General features: G+C 42.8%; 1 protein-coding gene across 1 annotated transcript in view; it reads left to right on the top strand.

The window, feature by feature from the left end:
* The window catches only part of itga8 (integrin, alpha 8), a 188696-nt gene that overhangs the window by 147848 nt on the left and 13094 nt on the right, over positions 1-27754 (top strand). Inside the window, exons 26-27 of the mRNA XM_080210484.1 lie at positions 1705-1827; positions 8801-8914. Coding sequence (XP_080066610.1) covers positions 1705-1827; positions 8801-8914 — 237 coding nt within the window. The remainder of the gene's footprint in view (positions 1-1704; positions 1828-8800; positions 8915-27754) is intronic.

The raw sequence follows: 27754 nt of genomic DNA on the forward strand, positions 1-27754 counted from the left end.
GAAGCCATGGTTTTCATTCACTAACTCAGTGAAAAGCTTTTGATTAGTAATTGTGAGTGAGGTAGGTGGGTAGAGTGGAGAAAGTGGAAGAATAGCAGTTAGATAAGTGGCATGTTGGGTAGCGTGAGCAGGATGGTTGATGGTGAAGTTGCGTAGGTTGACAAGATGGTTTGTATGGCTAGACAGGGTGGTGGGTGCCACTTAGACAGAATAGTTGGATAGGCTGGGAGGGTGGTGAGGTTAGGAGGTGGGAGTCAGAGGAACAACAGAAAGTCAGAGCATTGGGGAGTTGGAAAGTGAAGCAGAGAGCTGTGGAGCATGATCAGTGTGGGGAGAGGGGGTGTAATTTGTATAGTTACCCAAGAGTTAGATACGGGTTTATCCTCTCTAACTTCCCTGGGTAACTATTCTGATAAGTGAGTTGGATCTCTCTGACATCTCTGAGTTTAACTCAAGAGTTGGAAGCGTTTTTGGAAGGTTCTGGATTCAAGACAAATGCCTATTGGAAGTTGAAACCTCCCAGGCAATTCCTGCAAAGTTCTTAAGTTGAAATTTCCAAGGGCTCCCCGCCATGTACCCTCCAGAGAACACGCAATGGTCCTGGGACTGGAAGATCTGAGCCAATATTTTTCAAATAATAGACAAAAAGTGTTGAGACTGTACTAAGCTTCATTTTCCATTATTGCTCAAGTTAGAACCAAGTGAGGGGATGATTGTTGTCCTGGATATCATATGAACATTGGATATGATCCTTCAGTAAAATAAATCAATAGGCCAGCATTTGCTGCAACAAGTGCTGTACTGTTCTTTGTTCTTTGTTGTTAGGCTTACTTCTCCCCTTCTGCTCAAAACATTTTTGCTGGCAGAATTGCTGCCAGTGGGAATCTGAAACTGGAGCAAGAATGGAAACATGGCAGCTGGAAAATGAGGGCAAACAAGAGATACCTCTCTAACCAATGAGGCTTAAGGATTGGGAAATAACTCATGAAAACACCTCAAACAAATTCAAAACGTGAAAGAATGATATCCCACACTTAAGATAATAAATTTTCTGCTCCAGAGATGTTAATTAGCAGTCATTAACACTCGTATTAAAAGGGCACTTATGTTTATAATGACAAGACTTAGCTTTCTCTGGCAAGTTTAATTGGCAATCCGTGAGGAAATAGAGCAATTGCCTAAAACAAATGGGGAAGCTAAAAAGAAGAGGCATGTTTGCAAATCTAACAGCAAAGAGGAGTAACTGGGACAGCAATTTGTGAATATTCGCATTAAACTGTGCACCCACCCTACCCTGTATTGTTTGGCTATAAATAATCACAAACGCCATTAACCTTGCTGTTTGACAGCAAATTCAGGCTTATTATGACAATATGAGGAAATAATTTTTTATATATGAAACCTTTCTCAATTTTTTAATGTCGCTTTGTTGATAGAAATGTAAAGGATTCCATAACAAAATGCATTAACTTATTAAAGGGAGTGATGGATAGCATCAAGCTGGGCTGTAAGGTTGCTATGCTTTCATGTCACTAGATGCGATTAACTTGTCTGACATTCTCAATAGACAGATTCAATTTACAGGAAGAATATGCATTTAAATCTAAAGACAGTGCATATGAAAGAGGTCAAGTTTCATGATTTCATGGTTTCAGTGGTCATCAGTCAAGCTACTCTCATGGTGTGTAATTTTTCTGGTTGTAGACTGTTGACCCGTCAGCGATTGGAGAACACATCAGCTTGTGGGAGCCTCCGACCACACATCACATCACAAGACGAGAAGTGAGGTTACCGCAACCTCTAAAATATGAGCAGACTAAAGCACTGGTAAGAAAAGGGCAATGTCGATGGTGAAAACAATCTTTGTTGATCCTTTTAGAAAGTGATTATTCCTGTAGCATTGTGCATTGTCAATGACAACTAAAACTTAATGCCAGTCTTTGCAATTGCCCACCTGTGTAATAACACCATGGCAGAGTGGTTTGCACTGCTGCCACACAATGCCAAGGACCTGTGTTCAATTTCTGCCTCCAATTTCTGCCTCAGGTGACTGTTTGTGTGGAGCTTGCACATTCTCCCTCTGTCTGCATAGGTATCCTCCATGCGCTCTGGTTTCATCCCACAGTCCAAAAGATGTGCAGGTTAGCTGCATTAGCCATGCTAAATTCTCTCTCCGTGTACCCAGGTGCCAGAGTGTGGTGATGAGCAGATTTTCACAGTAATTTCATTGCAGTGTTAATGTAAGCCTATTTGTGACACTAATAAATAAACTTAAACTTAAGCTGAAGAAAGGACAAACGAAAAACAGCCTGGGATGACAGTTTGAGGATGCTAAATTGTCCTTTACTGTAAGGAGGACTAGCTGAGTAAATATATAGGGTTTTGGGGATAGGGCCTGGGTGGGATTGTTGTCGATACAGCCTCGATGGGCTAAATGGCCTCCTTCGACACTATAGGGATGCGATGATTCTACAAGCTGTTTTATGTTCAACAGTTTACAGCCAAGTTTTTGTTTTACTTTGGCAGAATTGTGAAAGGTCTTTTGACGATCTGAAATTTTGATTCATCAGATTTGAAGATCTGAAGTTTCACCTTTGTCCTTATCAGTTTTCCTGCTTCTGAGTAATGATGGAATCCCCCGCCCCCAGACTCTACCAGGAACCAGCAATGGATGTCGCACAATGGGGGTCTACAGAACAGGGTCATGGCAGGCTTCCGCAGTCTTGCCAGTAATCAATAAGTTGCCAGAATATACACTGAAGAGATTTTCAGATGTATGTATGAGAAATGTTTGGACAAACCGAATGGCATCTGATCTCTCTCACCTAATGTTCCCACTGTGCACCCAAGCAATCTAATATGCCCAAGAAATTCTGCCCTTTCATTTGCTCTATCGACCCTATTTTTTAAAAAAATATAACAATAACTCTTAAAATATTTGCTGTAAGACAAATAATCTTTAGACCACTGCACAGCACAGTAAGCAAAGTAAAATAAACTTTAGCGGACTGCTGACATCTGACAAAACATTGTTATATCCATCTAATTGTTAACAAAAGACTTAATTCACTGATAAACTGTTAAACATTCATAACTTCCAAGTAGTAATGTTTGACTAATATTTATTCTCCAGTTTTCTTTTAAGTCACTCTTTCTGAATATTTTCTTTTCTACGGTTAAATATTTGATGGAATCCCATCATCCAATTCAAACAGTTTTCAAACCGAGATAATGAGATATCTACAGAATAAAAGTCACTGTTTGCCCAATATGAAGAGTACACTTTTCTCTTGGTTGGGGGACACTCCACTTAAACAAGCGTAGAAAGCTTTGGAAGGCATTGGCAGAGTCCAGATACAAGGGCATAGAAATTGGTATGCAGCAGCCTGTCAATGAGAACAGGAGGCAGAGAATGATCACTGCAACTGATCACAATATTAGGTATAGCCTCAGACCTCACTGGCATGAAAGGAGCAAATCACAGCTACCTGCTGGTACCCTGGTAGCTCACTGGAAAAGAGGGCTTCAGCTTCAGGAGTGGGAGAGCAGTCCTAGTACTTCCCAGTTCCGCATTCAGTTTTGTTTTAATACTTGCCTCGCTGGTGGTTATATTCAGCAGTTCTTTTAAGAAACGCCGGCCAAGTCACATACTCCATGATTTCCTGAATGCAGTGGTCCCAGTGCTCAGCTGACCACATTGGGAGCTGCTCAGTTTTGTAAAGGGGCTCCAAAACAGGCATTAGACAAAATACTTGTTTCAGATGCGGACACTGGATGTGCCTTTTTCAGCCTTTCCTAATTTGGTGGGAAGCACAGTTACGACACACATCACCTGGCCAGGCATGGTGAAAGACTGTTTTATGCGTGTAAAACTCCCATAGCATCACTTATCCCAAAGAGTTATGCATAAGAGAACCGTCGGGATTTAAATAGCTAAAATCACGTGACCTCCCAGCACAACACATTGAGAAGTTTCCTGGCACCAGTCTCACTTCTTTAATGGGTAAATCACTCTATCTTCTTTAGGCTGTTGACTTGTACAATTATGTGGAGCTCCTTGGAAAGAATCCTAGTGGCCAGTGACAAGCCCATCCTCAGATTCCATTAGTAAGCCACTGTGGTCAGTCAATTATCAATAGTACTTCAGAGTACCACAGACTCCAGAATCGAATTAGCACACCAGCCAGGCTGTTATCTTCGAGCCTCCTTAACCCTAAAGAGATTGTCTAATTTTTGCTTTCATCGTCTAATTCTTATCACTATTTCTTTCAGGTTTTAAAACCCACTTACATATTTCATGTCAATTAAATGAAGGGAACTCACCTGATGAAGGAGCAGAGCTCCGATAGCTTGTGATTCCAGATATATCTGTTGGATTTTAACCTGTTGTTGTGAGACTTCTTACTGTGCCCACCCCAGTCCGACACCAGCATCTCAACATCATATATATATTGAAGTCCACACACCTCCCCCAAAAAATGAGAATAGCTGAATGTTATTCTCACCCTTAGGTGAGAAAATTCCTTCAGCAAGGGGTAAAACAAAATAAAGTGAAATTGCCAACAGAAAAACTAATTATAATTTGTACAACAGAAATCCAAAATTAATACTATGGGTGAAATTTGCCAGTCCCGCTTACAAGGGAATTGTAGCAGATGGGACATGGACCATGCAAAGGTCCGTTGACCTTGGGATGAGTGCAGCTGGAAAATCCTGCCCTATGTTCTTTATTTTTTTTAACCTGACATCAGTCAGCTCTGAGCTATAGGAAATGCACATGTCTGTCCCATTCATGGATCCAATTGGAATTTGCTACTTATTATGTGGCACTTCGCATTGTTCTCGCAATTGTAGAACGTGAAATTAGTAGGTTGGAATTGGAAGAAGAGTGAACAGGAAATGCCTCGAATACTAAAAACTACGTACTTCACTCGATTTTCTGAAGGCAGTTTGAATGCAAGTAAAGGCATGGTTTTGCTGAGACATTGAGAAAACAGCACCCTCTTTAAATCTGTGGCCTTCAAGTGAGGTTCTGTGTTTGGACCTAAAATAAAACAGGCACACTGGAGCATTTTTGACTTTCTGTGTGTTTGTATGGTTGAAACTATATTTTACTAATTGTAATGGTTCGAAGAATTGCTTGCGAGCATTGAGCAGTTTATGTTAGCTGCAAATCTGTCTTTCCAGGTCTGACCTCGCCTTATTTTGTTTGACCTTGCCTTTTTGCAATTTGCTTGTAAGGCGTAGTAAACAGTGCAAAGCGTAATCAGCTTGATGGATGTTCAATGAATAATTTAGATATTTCTGGAAATTAGCTTCTGGTGATAACCTTTTAAGTGCCAAATACTCTTTGAACATTTTATATATATAAGATATGTGTAATATAATTTCCTTAAAGTGATCTTTAAAATATGAATATTGTCCATAAAAAGTGCTTAACATAACAGGCCTTTATAAAGCTGCACTCTAAATAAATGAAGTGTAATAATTATTCTATGGACTTGCAAAGATTAATAGTCTGAGGATTGAGGACTGAGTTTAGTTAAGTTTCGAGGGCTTTGTATATGTATTATATGTATTTGATCCTTGGTACCTTCAGAAATTCCCCTTAAAATATAAGTGTATCCCCTTGGAACCATTGGCAAATAAGGTGGCAATGCCATTCTGCTGGTAGGTCACAATTGTTGGTATGTTTAGTTAATGGAATTTTAACGTTAGCTACATTTTCAGCTTAATAATTTAAATCCAAAGTAAGGCTGTGAAAAAAATTACCTTGAATCTTACATCAAGAATGAACTTCATTCAGTGAATGAATGGGGAGGCGATGGCCTACTGGCATTATCATTAGATGATTAATCCAGAAACTCAGCTGCCATTCTGGGGTCAAGGGTTCAAATCCCGCCAAAACAGATGGTGGAGTTTGAATTTGAAGAAAAACAAAATATGCAAAATTAAGTATCTATTGTTGACCATGAAATCACTGTTGATTGTCAGGAAAAACTCATCTGGTTCCCTAATGTCCTTAAGGAAAGGAAATCTGCCATCCTTACCTGGTCTGGTCTACACGAGAGTCCAGACCCACAGCGCTGTGGCTAACTCTCAACTGTCTTCGGGCAACTAGGGATGGGTGATAACTGCTGGCCCAGCCAGCAATGCTCATGTCCCACAAATGAATATAAAAAAGAATGTGGTTGATTTTGAAAGCAAAATGCATTTCTGAGGAATGAAGTGCTATTTTTCAAAACAGACATTAAACTGAAACCCTGTCCACCCCCTTGGGTGGATGTGAATGATCCCATAGCCCTATTTTGAAGAGCAGGGGAATTATCCCCAATGTATTGTCCAATATTCATCCCTAAATCAACATCATTAAAAACAGTTACAGGGTTTTGGCCTCTAGCTCAGCCCCAGCAACATGCTGGCACTGCTGCCTCACAGCATCAAGGACCCGAGTTCAATTCCAGCCTTGGGTCACTGTCTGTGTGGAGTTTGCATGTTCTTCCCATATCTGCATGGGTTTTCTCCCACAATCCAAAGATGTGCAGGTTAGTTGGATTAGCCTGGCTAATTTGCCCCTTGGTGTCTCCTTGGTAGTTAGGGAGGATTAGTATGGTAAATGCATGGGGTTATAGGGATGGGGCCTGGGTAAGATGCTCAGTTGGAGAGTTGGCAAAGACTTGATGGGCTGAACGGACTCCTTCTGCACTGTAGGGATTCTATGATTCTATGAATACAGGTCGAAAGAAGGTGAAGAGTGAGCGCCAGGCACAAAGCTGAGGGATCCCTATCAGGACTGGGATCACTACTGACTGGGGAGGTCTTAGGATTGGAATCAACTGCGAGCAGGCAAGGCCTTGGGAAGGATTCAAGCTCAGCTCCTGTCAGACTAAAGTTAGGAGGACCACCCACAGAGGCCAGGAATTGATCAATGTCTCATCGGGAAGCCTGGGAATCCATCTCTACCCTTTCAGAAGAGGCTTGAAATAAGTCACCTCTCATCAGGACAAGTCAAAAGATCCTTCCTTCCCTATGTATTTTCTTATACTTTAGTGCATTTTCAACTCACAGACAGGGTGCAATCTTCCTCAAGATGCACAGGCAGGAGAAGATATGAGAAACTCGCCAGTTTTAGATGCCTTTTTTCTCCCGACTTAACAACACTCTGCAATACAGAATTGCTGGCAAGAATCATATAGCTAGCTGGAGGGGGCAGAGCCTAAACAAGCCAGCAATGCAGGCAACTGCGATCAAAAGATGCCATTTTTAAAGAACATCAGGAAGCCCCTGCTACAGGCATCAGGATTCCCCCCAGCGGTGATGGGGAACTCCCCCCAAACTCTTCACGCAGAAGGGAAACCGCACCCTGCCACCATCCCCCCCCCCCCCCCCCCCCCCCCCCCCCCCAAGGATAAGGAGAATGCCCCTTCCACACATACAGAAGGGGAACCCACCACAATGGAGCAGGGTAATGCTCCCTACATATGTGTCCTGCAGGTATCCCCCCTTGCAAGTGTCCCCTTGGCATTATTCCAGCCCTATTCCCATGCAGTGCCAGGGGACAATGCCAGGCATGCCCTTAAACCTACAAGGCCTACAGGAACCTCCGGGCCCCAGCATGGTCATCCCAACTCGTTATCGTTTCTGAACCAGTTGTGATTCGTGCTGACATGGCATCACATCACCATGAGTGGGGGGAGTGGGGGGGCGGAGGAAGCATCATGGGCAGACACAATGGCATCAAGCTCTTTAATGACATTATAATATATGTTAGAATGTGCACATCATGTCACAGACAGGGTCAGGGCATCTCTCTAACTGAAACCTCACTGGCGCAAATCCCATTTTCCCGCCTCTGGAGATTTAGCACCATTACAGGATTTGCACCCACAATTACCAGGGCTGGCTAAATAAGGGATAACTAAGTTGAAAAAATACCTTAATTTTCAAACTTAATAATGTTTATACTTTTGTTTAAAGATAGTCATAGGATGTGGTGGAGAAAATACATTGGGATTATCTGAGGCAGCAGGCTGGAATCCTACCTGTGATTCCATTAGAGAACTTGCATGATGCTTGTCTGCTGTAACTTATTGGCTTGATGTGGAAATGATGGCATTGGACTGGGGTAAGCACAGTAAGAAGTCTCACAACACCAGGTTAAAGCCAAAGGTTGGACTTTAACCTGGAGTAACACTCTAGGTTTAAGCAACGCTCTGAAGGCTTGTGCTGCCAAATAATCTTGTTGGACTTTAACCTAGTGTTGTGAGACTTCTTACTGTACTTATTCTCTTGCCAGATATGAATGTAACACCTGATCATCCTGAAAAATGTTTTCAGTACATTATACGTGCATGTCTTTTGACATACTATTTCATAAGCAAATACGGAAAGCCTGCTAACCACTTGATATGATGACTTCAGGAACCAGTGCTCTTCGACAGTCACTGAACTTGTCTCCTTCATGTACAATCAATATCTGTGGCTGAAAAATGTTCGTCCTCAGCCATGTCATTACGTGCACTCACGGAGCACTTCACCACATCAAGCAGCAATGACATGCTGTAAAACTAGTTGTGGGGGTGGGGGGCAGTCACCACAAGAACGTTTACAAGTCTTCTTTTTGATAATATAAATAAAAAACACATTTTACAGGATCACATGCAAGGCTCAGTTTTGAGTTCCTTTTTAAATTTATGATTGCCTGTGGGGGGGAAAAGGAATCAAAGAATTGTGAAAACAGTTCAATTATTTGCATCTTGGTAAAGTTTCTTATCATTGACCCCTTTGTTTTTTTTTACAGAATTGTAACAACATTAATTGTACCAAAATATTTTGCCATGTTGATTATCTGGGAAAAGGGGAGAGTGCAGTGCTGAAGATTCGATCTCGACTTTGGGTTCAAACCTTCCTAAAGGTAATACATGAAGTAGTACGTTATGGAGGTATATTTGATTAGAATTTGATTTGATTTATTATTGTCACATGTATTGGTATATAGTGAAAAGTATTGTTTTTTGCCCACTATACAACAAAGAGAAGGAAAGGAGAGAGTGCAGAATGTAGTGTCACAGTTATAGTTATCGTGAAGAGAAAAATCAACTTAATGCACGGTAAATCCATTCAAAAATCTGTCAGCAGCAGGGAAGAAGCTGTTCTTGAGTCAGCTGGTATGTGTCCTCAGATTTTTGTATCTTTTTCCCGATGAAAGAAGGTGGAAGAGAGAATCTCCGGGGTGTGTGGGATCCTTAATTATGCTGGCTGCTTTTCTAAGGCAGCAAGGAGTGTAGACTGATGATCAGAGGGTTAGATAGGGTGGATAGTGAGAGCCTTTTTCCTCGGATGGTGATGGCTAACACGAGGGGACATAGCTTTAAATTAAGGGGTGGTAATTGTAGGACGGATGTCAGAGGTAGGTTCTTTACCCAGAAGGTAGTAAGGGCGTGGAATGCCCTGCCTGCAGCAGTTGTGGTCTTGCCAACTTTAAGGGCGTTTAAATGGTCAGTGGATAGGCATATGGATAACATTGGAATAGTTTAGGTTAGAGGGTCATTAGATTGGTTCCACTGGTCGGCACAACATCGAGGGTCGAAGAGCCTGTACTGAGCTGTAATGTTCTATGTTCTAGACAGCGTCACATAGTAAGCTATAAAATAAAAACCTATTGTTGGATAAACATTTAAATGATCTGGGTTAGCTTGCTAAAAGTTTACACAATCTCTTATATCAGCTTACATCGGAACCAGCAATGTATTTAGAAAAGTATATCTTTTAAGTAGATGATAAGCAGCATAATTGCAAATTACATAATGCATTGACTAGGGCAAATAGTTATTCATTCACTAGAAATATTACTGGCTTGTTTTTACCAGTATGCATTTAGAAATAAATGTCCACAGTTTGCTGCATTCTACACATTATTTAAGCGACTTTTGCCATATTTAGAATTTTTTAACAATCGGGGAACACTTATTGTGTACTACACTCCACCCTCATTTGTAAAAGGCAGCTCTCCTGTAGCTAATGCATCTTTACTTCTGATTTATTCATCTTAGCTCTTCTGTGTTATGGAGCAATCACAGGAGCAAATATTGCCTAAAAACACAATGATGTTTTGGTCTTGTGATTGCTATTTCATCAAAGTGCGGCACGTCCCAAGCTGTTCACTGGGGCGCGGTTCGCTTATCTTTCCATCAAGATTCTTTATCAGTTCAGACCAGCAAACACGAGCATTTTATGATGTAACTGCATTTGAATGGAATGCTTTTAGCTAGTTGACGTGATGCGGGTTGAATGGTCTTTGTGAAACGTTCTGTGATATTCCAATGCAGTAAAGTCACAAGATGGCCATTCAGACTGTCTATTAAAAGATTTGAAGTCCGTGGTTAAAAAGGAGATTTTTCAGTTACCACAAGAGTCTGTGCCCAGTTTTGCAGTGGCCTGTATTCTTTTCCTTTTTAGTTCTGATTTCACTGTGGCATTTGTAATCGCAGTCCTTTAACCTGCAGCTACTATCAGAGTGGATGGCATGGTGGCACAATGCTGTCTCATAGCACCAGGGTCCCAAGTTTGATTCCCAGCTTGGGCCACTGTCTGTGTTGAGCTTACATATTGTCCCTTTGTCTGCATGGGTTTTCTCCCACAGTCCAAAGATGTGCATTGGCCACGCTAAATTCTCCCTCAGTGCATCTGAACAGGCACCAGAGTGTGGCAACTAGGGGATTTTCACAATAACTTCATTGTAGCATTAATGTCAGCCTACTCGTGACTGATAAATAAACTTTACTATAGAGGCAGCCCCTGGTAATTCTCTATCCCATTTTCCCAATACTCAAGCAGTTAAACCCTAAATTGCTAAGATGCAGTACAGAATAATCTCAGCTAAAGATCCATGACCCACCCACCATTTAATTATCTCAAACATTTTTCTCCAGCATGGCTGACAGTTATATCTAAACTCAAATTGTCGATTCTGGTTAAATATATTCCTGGACGTCTGATCACCTGACTTGCCATCCAATCATGGAACAAAGAACAAAGAAAATTACAGCACAGGAACAGGCCATTCAGCCTTCCAAGCCGAACATGCTGCCCGACTGAACTAAAAGCCCCTACCCTTCTTGGCACTATATCCAGCTATTCCCATCCTATTCATGTATTTGTCACGACACCCCTTAGAAGTCACTCTGTATTCGCTTCCACTACCTCCCCCGTTTTATTGTTATTTATTAAAAAAAATCCTGTGTGGTTGAGTGTCTTTACACCCATGGAACCATACTTAATCAGAGTTAATAGCCAATAAAAGTGGTCATATAGGCTGGGATTCTCTCAAACAAAAAACCAAGTGCTCAATGGAAAACAGGGGAATTTCCCGCCCGTTTTTTAGGCATGCTCAGCTAAATGAATCTCCGGCACGTTCTCCCGCTGATGACTCCCAGCCTGTTGCGCTACTCAAGCAGCACAACGGGCTGGGAGAATCCAGGCCATTACTCAGGCACTAACTGGCCTACTCAATGGGACTGCAGGAAGCATACGTCTATCACCCGCCATACTGGGAAGGAATAATCATCCTTGACCCATGTATTAAGCAGGAGTTAGGCACTTTGCACTTGCAAATGAGGCATTTAACATCTGCTTGAGTCCCCCTCAGAAAGGTTGGTTGACTCGCAACTAGAACTTAGGTCTGACATACAACATAGGTTTTCATTTTACGTTTACTTATCTGAAGGTAGAATCAGGTGCTCCACATTCAGCATCCACTCCGAACCACCTTTGCTTCTAATTCCCAAACCCTTGGACTCATGAACCTGTTCCGCAGACACATTTACCTGAGGTCTGTGGTGACACTAAAAGCAGACCAATATTATACAACTCTTTAATAGTGTACTCCAATATAAAGCCCAAGTGACCATTATGGGGGACCTTGGGCGTTATCATTCTCTTCCTCCAAATGTCTGACCAGGAGAGGTGGGGGAAGGGGTCTGGTAGGAATTGAGAGAATAGGAAAAGAAAAAGGTGGAAATTTGAGCCTTGACATCCTATCATCATGAACCAAATCTGTGATACTTTCAAACAGGATTCTTGGGCTACTTTTTTGAAACAGTTGTACTTGTTAAATAGAGACCTGTACCAAAAACAGGACTTCCTTTGAACTAATTGGGCAGAATTTTCCCATCCTGCCCAATGAAAATTATGTTTCTGAGTGTTAGGGATTCCTGCTACTACGGCCATATATAGAAGTGTGTGATGTCTCTCCTGTTCTTGATCATTTCAAGGTTGTATTAAGAACATAAGAGACAGGAATAGACTAACAAACCCTGACAAAATTGCTTCATGATTCGATAGGCTGACCTTCAACTTCAACTCCACCGTCACACCCAGTTCCCATACTCCTTGATTCCCTGAGAGACCAAAAATCTATCCCACCCTTTAATATGTTCAACAACGGAGCATCCATAACCCTCTGGAGAAAAGAATCCACAACCCTTTGAGTGAAAAACAAATCTCCTCATCTCAGTCCTGTATGATCGGCAAAGTATCCTGAGACTGTGTCCCCTGTGTTTTAGATTCCCCAGCCAGGAAAACATCCTCTCAATGTCTATCCTGTTAAGCCCTTCAGAAACTTGTATGTTCCGATGAGATCACCTCTCGTTCTTCTAAACACCAGAGACTAAAGACCCAATTTACTCAACCTCTCATCAGAGGACAATCTTCTCATCCCAGTGCCTAATCCAGTGAATCATCACACAGTGGCACATCCGATGCAACATATCCTCCCTTAAATAAAGGAGACCAAAACTGTGTTCAGGCATGGACTTACCAAAGCACTGTGGAACTGTAGCAAGCCTTCTTTATTCTTGTATCCAGTCTTCTTGTACTAAATGTCAATATGCTATTTGTCTTCCTAAATGCTTGCTGAATCTGTATGCTATGTTCCCTGTATGAGTGCACTCATGTGCATGTTTCCTCAGAACATCAATATTTAGAAGTTTCAAGCCTTTATAAAAAGGTTTTGTTTTCCTATTGCTACTACCAAAGTAAATAACCTCACATTTCCTCACGTTGTATTCCATCTGTTAACTTGTCGCCATTGTGTCCTTGTCATAGCTTGCATTCCCACCTTGTTTTATGCAGCTAACAAACTTAGAGATAAGTTGCTCCTGGTCTCTTATAGTTAAAGTCAATAATATAGATTGTAAATAGCTGAGGCCCCTGCACCGATCCACTAGTTGCAGCCTGTCAACTTGAAAATGCCCCAGTTATCTCTACTCTCTGCTTCCTGTCCTTTAATCAATCCTCCGTCCATTCTTGTATATCATCCTCTCTCATGAGTCCTGATCTTGCGTATTAATCTTTTCTGTGGGATCTTCTCACATGCCCTTTGGGAATCCAAGCATACTTCATCTACTGGTTCCTCTTTAACCAACCTACAAGTTACATCCTCAAAAATAGTCTAATAAATTTACCAGAGAAAGCATTTTGGATCCATTTTGCTTTGAGGTTCATTGGACAAAAAATTCCATCTCCTGCTGCTCTGAACTAAGGGAATAGTTTGGGTTACGGAGCAAGGGAATGCTTTTCCAGAAAAAGTTTTGTTCAGCATATGACCTGAGGCAGTTTTGAGAGAGCTTCGGAATCCAAATGCAGAGCACCAGGAAAGAATTACTTCCAGTTATGTTTCGGCTCTGCCATTTTGCTTTAATTCCACATCTCTCCTTGTTCCCCTGATTGTCCCTTTGACACATTCACGCAGTGAACTCCCTCTTTCTCGGAAGTATTTGTAGCGACATTTAACCTCTTTATTTCACTTTAGATTTATTTATTAATCCATTCAGTGTTGTGTCTGATTACTGAGCATGCTGATTTTATGTATGATTAACATAATAGCTGCAAAAGCATTTCACATGTCCTTTACTGAGGTGTTATTAAACAATACCCTTCAATCAATTGTTCCCTCATTTCTCCTCAAAAGGGCGGCATGGTGGCATAGTGGTTAGTACTGTTGTCTCACAGCTTCAGGGACCTGGATTCAATTCTGGGCTTGGGTCACTATCTGTGCAGAGTTTGCATGTTCTCCCCATGTCTGCATGGGTTTTCTCCAGGTGCTCCAGTTTCTTTCCACACTCCAAAGATGTGCAGGTTGGGTTAATTGTCTCAGGATGCATAGGGTAGAGGGATTAGCAGGGTAAATATGTGGGGTGATGAGAAGAGGGCCTGGGTGGACTTGATGGGCCAAAAGGCCTCCTTCTACACTGTAGAGATTCTATGATTCTTTGATAATTGTATACCCAGCACCATCGCTTTGGCCTTGTTTTGAATGCCAGTTTATACTGAAGTTATTTTGTGTTCATTGTACCTCACGGGTGACATATCTTCCAATTCTTCCAAAGTTGCTTGGATCACTTACAAACACCAGATCAAGATGAGTGCTACTTCTTGTAGCTTCTCTGACGCAATGGATCAGGAAGCAGTAATCCATCACATTAGCAACAAATGAGGTTAACAGTAACAAAAATAAACAAGAATTTTTGAGAACAGGAAAAGACAATTAGAGCTAACTAGCATGTCCCAAAAATGTACAAGTACAGCCAAACATCCAGCCAGCATCAAGATTGCCATTATGATATTGTGTAAGTTGTAAAGTTCAGTGCTAAGAAGTATGGACTGGGCTTTCCACAAGCTGAATCTTCCTCTGGACCTGGGAAAGCCAACCCATACACTTTCACAGCCCGCAAACCGCACACCCGACCCATGTACGATTACACTGGCTACTTTTGTCTCTTCGCTCTCAGCTCGGGTACCCCAGGTCATAGTGTAGTTTGCTCTGCAATGTCTGAGGAGTGTGGCTGTGGAGGTGAACCTGTTAGGATTCTCCAGTAGAGCATCCCAGCTCCCAAAAGTGTTTAGAGGCCCCCTAAAGGGATTGAATATAAAAGTAGGGAGGTCTTGCTGCGGCTGTATAGGGCATTGGTGAGGCCGCAGCTGGAGTACTGTGTGCAGTTTTGGGTGCCGCACTTACGCAAGGATATTTTGGCCTTGGAGGGAGTGCAGAGGAGGTTTACTAGGCTGATGCCGGAGTTGAGGGGGTTGAGCTATGAAGAGAGGCTGAATAAACTAGGCTTGTACTCGTTAGAGTTTAGAAGAATGAGGGGAGATCTCATTGAGACGTATAAGATGATGAATGGGATGGATAGGATAGAGGTGGAGAGACTCTTCCCGCTCAGAAAGGACAGTAGGACTAGGGGGCACAGCCTCAAGATAAAAGGGGGGCGGTTTAGAACGGAGTTGAGGAAGAACTTCTTCACTCAAAGGGTGGTGAATCTCTGGAATTCTCTGCCCGTTGAAGTGGTGGAGGCTACCTCACTAAATATTTTTAAGACGCGGGTTGATGGGTTTTTGATAAGAGAGGGGATTAAGGGTTATGGGGAGAGGGCGGGAATGTGGAACTGAGCCACGACAGATCAGCCACGATCTTATTGAATGGCGGGGCAGGCTCGAAGGGCTAGTTGGCCTACTCCTGCTCCTATTTCTTATGTTCTTATGTTCTTAAACACTACTCCCCATTTCCATCAACCCTCACGTAACCCCCCCCCCCCATTCCAGCCCATAACCCCTCAGATCACTCTTGCTACCTCTATGCACCACCCCCCCCCCCCGCCCCCCCACATATCCTCCACAGCAACTCACCCAGTTTGCATATGTACAGTCCTCAAATTCCGTATGTTATGAACGGAAATCATTTTACATTCCTTCAGAAAAAGAATTCTTGCCATTTAATAAAATCCCTCATATCGTTAATTGAGAAGAATTCTGCCATTTGAAAAACTTTGTAATACTTGTGATCCGAGTAGCTTATGTTGACAAACCAGAAATCATGTTATAGAGACAATCTGTCACTAAACTGTCATTCATTCTCAGATGATTGGGACACGTTCTGTATGGAAACCCATTAGCATGTGAAACTCAGCCAAGCAGTGATAATGGCCCCAGTCATCCAAACAATAGACTACTATTTGGGATTAATGTTATACAGCACCCACTTCTTGATCGCTGGCCCAGCCAGGAACAAGACAGTGAAGAATTTCAGTTGCTGAGGAACTGGGAACTAAGGTCAGCCAGGACAGGTAGACAGGGAAGCAGGATCTGGTGTGGGTGAAATGTGCTGGTGTTATGGAGCATGGAAGGACAGAATTATTGAGTCTGGAGGTGAAAATCAAAGATAAGGCTTTCAGCAGCAGATGACCCAAGCAGAGCTGGAAGTGAGCCATGCACACCATCTTGGTGCTTCATCACTGAGCTTTCTTCCATTGTAAGGTCAGAGGTGCAGATGTTTGTTATAGATTATGCATTGTTCAGCACCATTCCGACACTTCCGATACTGAGGCAGTCAATGTCCAAATGCAGCAAGGCCTGGACAATCTCCAGGTTTGGGCTTACAGGTGGCAAGTAACATTCGCACCACACAACTGCCAGGGTATGAGCATCTCTAACATGAACAAAATCATCGTCCCTTGACGTGCAATGACATTACCAATGCTGCATTCCTCACTAACAACATCCTGAGGGTTACCAGTGACCAGAAACTCAACTGGACTAACTGTGACTATAAGAGCAGGTCAGAGGCAATAAATCCTGCGGTGAGTAACTCATCTCCTGATTCCCCAAAGCCTGTCCATCATGTATGAGGTACAAGTCAGGAATATGATGGAATACACTCCACTTGCGTGGATAAGTGCAGCTCGAACAACATTCAAGAATCTCAACACCATTTAGGACAAAGCAGTCCATTTGATTGACATTCCATCCACAAACATTCACTCCCTACACAGCCAGTGCACAGTGGCAGCAGTTTATACCATCTACAAGGTGTACTGCAGGAACTCACCAATGCTTCTTCGACAGCACCTTACAAACCCATGACCAGTACCATCTGGAAAGACAAGGGCAGCAGACATGTGGGAACACCATCATCTGAGGTACCCTCCAATCCACTCGCCATCCTGACTTTGACATATATTGCCATTCCTTCCTTGTCATGAGTCAAAATCATGGAACTCCCTTCATAACAGCACCTTGGATATAACTACACCACATGGATTGCAGGGGCTCAAGAAGGCAGCGCAACGTCACCTTCTAAAGGGCGATTAGGGATGGGCAATAAATGTTGGCCTAGCCAGCGATGCCCACATCCCATGAATGACTCACATCACATGAATAATCCCATGGATTTAACACCAGTTTATGCACCAGTCCAAACTTTAGGACTAGAACAGATCTTAACCACTTACCAGGTACCCACTGACGGCTAGATTTTTTCCCTGTAGTAGATTAAGAACCAATTCCTACATGGTGAAAAATGTAGAATAAGCAAAGGGAAATCTCCTTGCCCCTTCCAACAACCTCTCCCTCCACATCACCGAACTCCCTCACTCACCAAACTCTCAAGTATAAGAACATGAGAACTAGGAGCAGGAGTAGGCTATCTGGCCTCTTGAGCCTGTTCCACCATTCAATAAGATCATGGTTGATCTTTTTGTGGACTCAGCTTCACTTACCCGCCCAGTCACCATAACCTTTAATTCCTTTACGGTTCAAAGATGTATCTGTCCTTGCCTTAAAAACATTCAATGAGATAGCCTTGACTGCTTCACTGGACAGGGAATTCCACAGATTCACAACCCTTTGTGTGAAGAACTTCCTCCTCAACTCAGTCCTAAATCGGCTTCCCCTTATTTTGAGGCTATACCCCCAAGTTCTAGTTTCACCCACCAGTGGAAACAACTTCCTTGCTTTTATCTTATCTATTTCCTTCATAATCTTATATGTTTCTATAAGATCTCCCCCTCAGGGGAATTCCAATGAGTATAGCCCCAGTCTACTCAGTCTCTCCTCATAAGCCAATCCTCTCAACTCTGGAATCAACCTAGTGAATCTCCTCTGCACCCTCTCCAGTGCCAGTATATCCTTTCTCAAATAAGGAGATCAAAACTGTACACAGTACTCCAGGTGTGGCCTCACCAGCACCTCATACAGCTGCAACATAATCTTGCTGTTTGTAAACTCCATCCCTCTAGCAATGAAGAACAAAAATTCCATTTGCCTTCTTAATTACCTGCTGCACCTGCAAACCAACCCCTTGAGATTCCTGCACAAGGACGCCAAGGTCCCTCTGCACAGCAGCATGCTGCAATTTTTTACTATTTAAATAATAGTCAATTTTGCTGTTATTCCTACCAAAATAGATGACCTCACATTTATCCAAAATGGATGAATTCACATTTACTAAATGGTATGCACTCAGTTCTGCAGCTGCACTAATCTGAGTAGAGATTACAGCCATTTTTGATAAAAGGAAAATGGTATTGAGGAGTGAGAACATTCTGAAGAGGTCATTAGAATTCTAGCAACATAACAGAAAATGATGAGTGGATAGAAAGGGTGTGTGTGTGTGTGTGTGTGTGTGTGTGTGTGTGTGTGTGTGTGTGTGTGTGTGTGTGTGTGTGTGTGTGTGTGTGTCCATATATCTGCCTGTAATCCTCCAATTGTACTCAATCAAGGACTATGCGCATCACTGGCAATCCAGAATTTATTGCACACCACTAATTGCCCTTGAGAAGGCGGTGGTGAGTTGCCTTCTTGAACCATTGCAGTCCAAGTTGTGTAGGTACACCAGTGCTGTTAGGGAGGGAGTCCCAGGATTTTGACCCACCAACAGTGAAGGAATAGTGACATATTTCCAAGTCCAGATGGTATGTGACTTAGGGGGGAATTTCCAGATGATATTTTCGCGTGTCTGCTGCCTATGTCCTTTTAGATAGTGGAAGATGCTATCTAAGGAGTCTTGATGAGTTTCTGCAGTGCATCTTGTAAATGCTAACCCCTGCTGCTACTGTGCAGCAGTGGTGGAGGATTGAATGAATGTAGAAGGGATGCCAATCAAGCGGGCTGCTTTGCCCTGGATAATGCCAAGTTTCTTGAGTGTTGTTGGAACTGTACAAATCCAGACAAGTGGAGAAAATTCCATCACACTTGTGGATTGACTTCTGGGAGCCAGGAGGTGAGTTACTCCCTACATGATTCCAAACCTCTGATCTGCTCTTGTAGCCAAGCTATTTATATGGCTAGTCCAGTTCAGCTTCTGGTCATCAATAATGTATTATAAATAATGAGGGGTAGTATGCTTTGTCCCTATTAGATTTTTCTGCTTAAAATAAATGAATAAATAAAAAATGTGCAGTTCATGCACAACTCAGTTATTTTCCAAATGTTGACATGAGAGTCTCTGCCCCAATCTATTAAAAACCTATCATGATATTCCAGGAGAAGGAGCTCAAAGTAGTTGAAAATAGTGACCAACTAATGAGGGAATACAATGTGTTCCTGAAGACGAGTACTTTGGCTTCAGATTCTAGACTGTGCTTTTGAGCAACCAAAGATTTACAAGTGGCAATTTTAACTTATGGAATAAAACAGTTGACTACCATGTGAGAAATAAATCACTCAGTATAAAATCTGTTTGCAAGTAGCATACCACCTCTCACAGATTCAAAGCAGAGTATCTGTCAGAGAATCTGTGAAGATTGTGTACGTTGCCAGTATCAAATTCTTCTGTAGCTGATGTGCCACCAGACCCAGAAAGTAACTCAGCAGAGAGTAATAAGTCCTTCCAAGGATCTTTACCCAAATCATCTCAAAATAGAAATAATGTAAAATATTTTGAAATGTGATCAGGTAAGGAACCTGAGCAAAATTCATGGTTGGAATTCTCTGGCCATCCTCCAGCCATTCCGCCGCTGCCAGTGAGGATAGCGAATTTGGCACTCAGCCAAATCTCCTTTCACTGCAGTGGGACCAGAGAATCCCACTGGTGTGAACGGCTGGAGAATCCTGTCCCATATGTACATGTTGTGTTATTTGTATCTTAGTGAATTTGACCTATTTTTCCAGAAGAGTGATATTGAGAAATGCAGAGTTTGAAAAATGGATAGGGTTGGGAGAAATTAGAAGTAATGGGTGGGCTCCAGAGCAGGCCAAGAAGGAATGTGAAGAGCAGAACACAAGGGTGAGAGGTTTACATTGACATTGGTGGACCCTGCAACTATTGTAGGATGGGGGTGATGGGTAATCAATACTTCATATAGGATGTGGGCAACAGAATATTGGATATGCTGAAGTGGAAGTGGGAGTCTGGCTAACAGAGCCTTCTAGTTTTTGAGTCTGAAGGTGACAAAGAAATAGATGAAGATTATCCAATGGCAGCAGCAAAGAAGGAATCTATCTCAAAATGCAAATAAGTGGACTGAATCCTCAAACTGCAAATCTTCAAACATTGGGATAAATTTTTCCATTCTATCTGCCACAGGAATCGTAGCAGGAGAGGGGCGGACCACGGAAAGGTCCTTCGACCTCGAGCAGAATCTTCTAGTTTCGGGGCGAGCAAGCCAAATAATCTGCACGTTATTTTTCCTCATTCTTCACTGTGCTCCTACCCCACACTTTGAGAATCAGTAGTTTGTAATAATGCTCCTTGTTTTGGAGAATTTAGAAAGAATTTACTTGATCCGCTATCATGGCTCCAAAGGTTATCCCCCCATGGGGAGATTGTATTCTGGAGGATGTACTGATACATATTTTCAAAAATATAAGCAGCTCAGCTTCTGAACAAAAACATCTTCAACTTTGTACTTTTAACCATATGTGTCTTTGCACTCACTCCTCTCAATGAGTTATGACAGATTATGTTAAAAGTTACCATATTTTCTAGTCATGGTTTGATAACCTCCAGCAAGTAAGATTTGGAATCATTCACCTCTAAAGTCAGCTAAACATGCAGGCCAGAAGGAAAATAAGGTCACTATAGCAGTTGTTTACCATATTATTAGGAGCAGCATAGTGGCACAGTAGTTAGCACTGTCACCTCACAACACCAAAGACCCAGGTTCAATTCTGGCCTGGAGTGACTGCATGGAGTTTAAATGTTCTACCCATGTCCATGCGGGTTTCCTCTGGGTGCTTATTCCCACAGTACAAAGATGTGCAGGTTTGGTGGATTGGACATGCTAAATTGCCCTTTCGTGTCCCAAGATGTGTAGGTTAGGGAGAGTTGTGGAGTAAATATGTGGAATTACAGGGATTGGACAGAGGGATGGGTAAGGTGTTCAGCTGGAGAGTTGGTACAGGCTAGTTGGACCGAATGGCCCCCTGTGGGGATCTATGGTTTTGACAGAAACTGAGCATCTCTCTTGATAGGGAGTTGCAATACCATGCTAACATTCCTTCACGGCCACTCATGACCTTATCCAACTCCCAAACTGGAGGGAATACTTCGATATTATACCCAACATTGAATCATCTGATCACTACAAAGAATGCAGCAATGCAATGGTTGACACATTTTGGTCTGTATCCAAGCAGCCTTTTATTGTTATCTTGGTGTATCTTGAAAGCAATAGGAATTACAGTGTTTGGCTCTGTGAATTGGAATAATCTCAAACAGGAAGCTGATACCTCAGTCTTGCATTCCAACTATTTTTTTAACAGAAAAACAGACTTAATTCTGGCACGGACATTGACATAGTATCTAGTGCTGTATCCCATCCAAACAGCTATGTATTTGCATTGGCTCACAGACTTGGTTTAACGAAAGATACATGACAACAATTGCCAGAGCACAGAAATACACTGAGGAACATCATACGAGTAGATGCTTTTCTATGCTTTTTGTTCACAAGTCTAAGTATGAGAAGATCCCACACTGATCTTGTCAGAGGTACAAGTATTGGATTAGCTACAAATTTTCCGATGTTCTGACAAAAAAAAGGAAGATATTTAGATTTGCTTCAGATATTGGAGCCAGGAAATTCCACACTTCGATCTCAAAAACAAGCTGAACAATACTTTTTTGCAGAAATGCGATCTTGTAGTGAAATGTCAGTTTTCAGTTGCCACATCAAAGTTCACCAACTCGATCGGCCAAATCAAGATCTGGCTCAAATAATGCTTGTTTTTTTTTGAAACCATTTCAAACCTGTTGTCTTAGTTCAGTGCTGGAAAAAAGTTTAATGACCCTACCAAGTTAAGCCAAGTCGCTCAAATTCTGTCAAATGTTAGAATTCCTTATTGGGAGCGCCCATCCCAGCCTTCACCTCAAAATGTTCCTTCAGTCATATTCTTACACATTTTAACCACAATAAACCAAACTTGGGGTGGAATTCTCTGGCTGTGCTGACCTAAAAGCCAGAAATTCCTGCTCGACTGACAATGGGCTTTCACGTTATCTGCAACGCGCCCGCTATAATTCCAGTGGCAAACGGGATGGGAGAATTCCGGCCTTGGTGTGTGTAATTGTCTGTCGTATGCAGCTCATTACATCCGAGAATTACATATTACAGCATTTCAGTATAACCCAATATGTTTTGGCCCTTTCTGCTTATATCTTCCAAGGCTTTGTTAGATCTCCAAGCTAGTCCTTTTTATAAAGAATGGTCACTAGAAATGCTGGGAAAGGAGATCTTGAAGAGGTTCCTGAGATGGGCGTTAGGAAGGAAGGTTTGTGATAATAAACTGCTGATCTTCCATTGTTAAAACCATTAGATGTTTCTTTTCTATAAATGGGTAGCCACTGTGGGACCATGTTATGGCATGTTTGGAAATACTGCTAGATGTTCAATCTCTCAAAGCAGCAGGTGCATGCCCTCGAGCAAGCCCATCTGATGCCAGCACATAGAGTCATAGAATCTCAGCAGTACAGAAGGAGACTATTCAGCCCATTGATACTGCACCGACAGTAATCCCACCTAGGCCCTACCCCCATAACCCTACATATTTACCCTGCCAATTCCCCTGAAAATAAGAGGCAAATAGGCATGAGGTATAATCTCGTTGAAGTGTATCCAGTCCTAACAGGGCACGACAGGGGAGATGCAAGAAGGATGTTTCCCCTGCCTAGGACCAGGGTACAAATCTCAGGCTAAGAGGCAGGACATTTAGAGCTGGGATGAGGAGAGAGTGGTGAATCTTTGGAATTCTCTGCCTCAGTTATTGAGTATGTTCAAAGCAGAGGGAGATATATTTCTAGATAATAGTGACATCAGGGATATGGGGATGGTGCAGGAAAATGGCATTGAGGTACAAGATCAGCCATGATCTGGTTAAATAGCAGAGCAGGTTTGAGGGACCGAATGGCCTACTCCTGCTCCCATGTTCCCAAAACGCTAAGGGCAGAATTGTATATACCAAGGTGGAGGGGAGCAGATTCAGATGGGTGCGGGGGTGGAGTGATTAAAACCTCAAAAATCATAGCGTGTGGGAAACCCGACATGTTCCCATTCTCCTCCACAGTTAACAGGGGCACATTCGGCTGTTTACCTTCAGAGATGCATGGCGTTTTCAGTCAGAGCCTGACACTCTGACAGATTATGAGAAAATTTCACCCTGCAGGTGATTTGTTTAAATGCATTTGACTTTTTTGATTTATTATTGTCACATATACTGGGATACAGTGAAAAGTGTTGTTTCTTCCATGCTATACAGACAAAGCATACCATTCATAGAGTACATGGGGAGAAAGAAAAGATAGGGTGCAGCATGTAGTGTTGTAATTACAGTTTATGTGGCTGTGCAAACGTGGTGAATTAACGGGGCTGGTGCGTGCATGGCCTGTGTGAGAAAGCTTGGAGAAAACGTTAGTCACCACAAATCCAAATTTCTTCTCCTCCAACTCTTTTCAAATAAAGTCCAGGGACATCTGCAGGATCTCATAATCTACAGCCCATAAGTCCATTCACAAATACCATGTATGCCAAGATCAGCCAGTACACGCACTTTGACATTGTTCAGATCAGTCAGGCACACAGAGACCATATCTTTGCCGCAGTGTCTGGATTTCCACCGATTTGACACTCATGACAGTCAAAGCGTCATCAGATAATCCTACAGTGAATCCAGAAGGGATTCTACGCTGTTGATGTGCAACTCATGTATGATCACTGTAAGTTCATCAGCCATGTCTGTGCATGGTTTCCTGGAATCTGCCATGATTTCTTCATCCTATGCCAGTCCAATCTACCACTGGTGTTTGCAACTCTGAATCGGTAGTCTACCCTCTGATGACGCTGTCAGGATCTCTGTTAATGATGCCAAGGAGAGGTACAACAGGAGCCATGTCACACGACAAAAGCCATCACTGAGCTAGCCACTGACTTGCTAACACTATGATTCAGGTGCCTCGGGAGATCAGAGAATCCCTACAGTGCAGAAGGAGGCCATTCATCCCATCAACTCTGCACTGACTCTTCATCAGCATCTTACCCAGGCCATCTCTTGCTGTATCCTTGTAACCCCACACATCTCCCATGGCTAATCCCACTAATTTGAACATCTTGGGACATTAAGGCACAATTTAGCACGGTAATCCACTAAGCCTGCACTTCTTTGGACTTTGGGAGGAAAAACACACAGAATGCTGAGAACGAGCAAATTCCAAAGAGGCAGTCATCCAAAGGCAGAATCGAAGCCAGGTCCCTGGCGCTGTAAAGCAGCAGTGCTACCCACTATACTATCATGCCATCCTGGGGGGAGCATTTGGGGTGCCTTCCACTTTGCCCCATTAGGGTTCTCCATAAGGGTGCTGGTTCACTATATTTTGCGCAATATGGTGCTGCTGGGAGGAGTGAAGCTACAGGAGGAGGTGCTGACCTCTCATCATCCTCCAACAAACAGCAGAAAAAGGAAGTGGAGGAAGAGGAACATAATGTGATGAGGACAGCCACAACTGCACATCTGGTAACCAGAGAAATTCATAGAGATGCAGTTTAGATAACATACAGCCGAAAGCCATACAAAATTGTAATCCTGAAAGTTTGGGCTCCCATCCCCAGTCAGCACACAGCTTTCCCACAATCATAAACTGCTTTATCACAAACACAGACACGGCCTCCATTCCGATGAAACCCTTTGTCCATTGAGGAATCTGAGTGCTGCAATAAAGAGGCAAGAGATATATTAAAAAAAATTCCCCATTTACTATTTCACTAATTAAGTGTGGCACGGCAGTTCGCACTGCTGCCTCACAACGCTAGGGAACCCGGGTCAATTCCGGCTTTGGGTGATTGGGCGGAGTTTGCACATTCTCCCTGTGTCTGCAAGGTTTTCCTCCAGGTGCTCTGGTTTCCTCCCACACTCCAGAGATGTGCAAGTTAGGTTGGTTAGTCATAATAAATTGGCTGTTCGTGTCAGGGGATTATGGAGTGTTACGGAGATAGGGTCTGGGTGGGATTGTTGTCAGTGCAGGCTTGATGGACCAAATGGCCTCCTTCTGCACTGTAGATTCTTTACAATAGGTGCACTATTTAATAAAGGTAAGCGAGGAGGGGTGTCTCGCTCACTTGCCAGTGAGATCTCCATTTTTTTTGGGCAGGCTCACCAAGGTCTTCCTCAGGAAGCTTAATTTTGTAAAAGCTGCCAGCCAATTAGAGATTGGCAGCTCCTCATTGCTCATGGGAAGATGGTGGCTGCTGACAGTGCCAGACCCATCTGAGGCCTAGAATCACCTATGGACCCAGGCTGAGGTAAATGATGGTAATAAGGGGTTTCAGGCTTTGGATATCTCTTTTTTTGCCTTCACCTTTATGGCAGCTGACAGATTTCTGGTGTACAGTCTGACCAGCATGCTGGATGTTTAGTCACCTGTTTTGTAAAAATAGCCTTTGATTTTCCCAGGTTTTTGTTCTTGGAAATGTTGGGAACTTGTGTTCATTGGGTGGCGCAAATGGCACTTGGCACATGATCGAGATTTTACCAGCCTTCTAGGGATGGGCTGGGCGGGGGCTAGGGGGAACAGTAAAATGTGAAGAGGTTTGGAGTGCCATCTTCTTCCTGTCACCATGACATTCTACCAGCAGCACGGAAGGTGATGAAAGACCCTCTCACCTTGAGGCCAATGAGTCACTTTTGTAATCAATTAAGGGTCTTTTCCCACCACCACTGGGACCCTTACTATTTGTTACATAGATATAAATGATACAGATGATAATGTGGGGGGAGAATGATCAGTAATTTTTCAGATGACACCAAGGTTGGTAGAGTGGTTAATAGTGATGAAGAAGGACGTAGGTTATAGGAAGATATTAATGGGTTGGTCAAATGGACAGAGCAATTACAGAGAAAAAATATTCACTTAGAGGGCTGTGGATATTGGATAAGTGCTGGAAAATGGGATTAGCGTAACTTTAGTGGTAGTTATTATCCATGCAGACTTGATGGGCCAAAGGGCCTTTTTTGCAGTGCATGATTCTATGATTGGCATTTTACCAGCAGTGGGTGGGCCCTCCACCATGTAGAGAGATCAGGCGATGAACCCTGGAAGTCTTGCCTGCAGGCTTGAGAGGACCCTCTTCACCAGGTAGCTGTGACTCACAGAAGGGGCCTACTGCAGTAATGGCCACCCTCATAGCAACACCACTTCTGCTTAGCCGACATCCACTTTCTGTAGCTTACCTGACTGGTCCTGGCAAATTCCAACCCCTCTCACGCCCTTGTGAGGGAAGCATCCATTGCTGTGTCCTCTCACCTGGGTGTAGCCCCAGCTGTAGTCCCTGTTCCCATCAGCTATTGTGACAGACTGTCCAGTTGACAGATATTCTTAAGGTGCATCTAACAATTGGACGAGATGGGGTTGGCCCCACCTCCTTGACTGAATTCAGCCTAGGACCTGTAGATGTTTTTTTTTATTCATTCGTGGGACATGGATGTCGCTGGCTAGCCAATATTTATTGCCCACCCCTAGTTGCCATTGAATTGAGTGGCTTGCTAGGCCATTTCAGAAAGCAGTTGAGAATCAACCACTTTGCTGTGGCTCTGGAGTCACATGTAGACCAGACCAGGTAAAGAGAGCAGATTTCCTTCCCTAAAAGGCACTAGTGAACCACATGGGTTTTTCTAATTACTGACAATGGTTTCATGGCCATCAGTAGAATCTTAATTCCAGATATTTTTTAAAACTCAAATGCCACCATCTGCCGTAGCAGGATTTGAAGCCGGATCATTAGCTGGGTTTCTGGATTAATAGTTTAGCAATAGTGCCGCAAGGATATTGCCTTTCCCAAAGAAAAGAGGAAAGGTTTTGGGAAGAGCATAACAAATGCCTCTAGCAGTTGGGATAAAGATGGCTGCGTCGTCTCTGAGCATACAATCTGTTTGGCCTCTTAAAGCTAGTTTTCAATTACGTGGGCTGTATTTTCAAAGCAATTTCTTTTTGTGCTGCATTTGGACTGAGATTTGTAAATAACGTCAGTGATAAAATGTTGTGCCCTGGGTAGCTAAGACAGTGGGATTTTCTGTCTGAATTTTCTCACAGTTGAACAATGTAATGAGGAGAATCACTTTCTCAAAAGGGATTCTTCTGGCATGATGTGCCACCCACCCACTGCCACCTCTACCTGAACATGTCAGAAAATACCTATTTTTCAGACTTCAACTTCACCGTGAACACAACGACCCTATGCCACAGCTGCTGTGAACTGATCTATAGTCATAGGCAAGAACTGGATAAGCTCTGGTTGCTATTAAGGCTGTCACAACATTAAACTTCAGTGTAACAAAAAAGTTGTGTGACATTCTCTCCCTTATCCTCATGTCTCTTTCTCTGACCTATTGTGCATTCCACTCTCACTGTTTAGCAGCAGGTTTCTTAGCTGTCTTGGCACTACGCTGTGGAACTCCCTCCCTAAAATCCTGTTCACTTCTCCAGCATGAAAAC

The sequence above is a fragment of the Carcharhinus amblyrhynchos genome, chromosome 2 (genome assembly GCF_965287045.1).
Source record: "Carcharhinus amblyrhynchos chromosome 2, sCarAmb.v2.hapA, whole genome shotgun sequence".
In the NCBI taxonomy this organism is placed as follows: domain Eukaryota; kingdom Metazoa; phylum Chordata; class Chondrichthyes; order Carcharhiniformes; family Carcharhinidae; genus Carcharhinus; species Carcharhinus amblyrhynchos.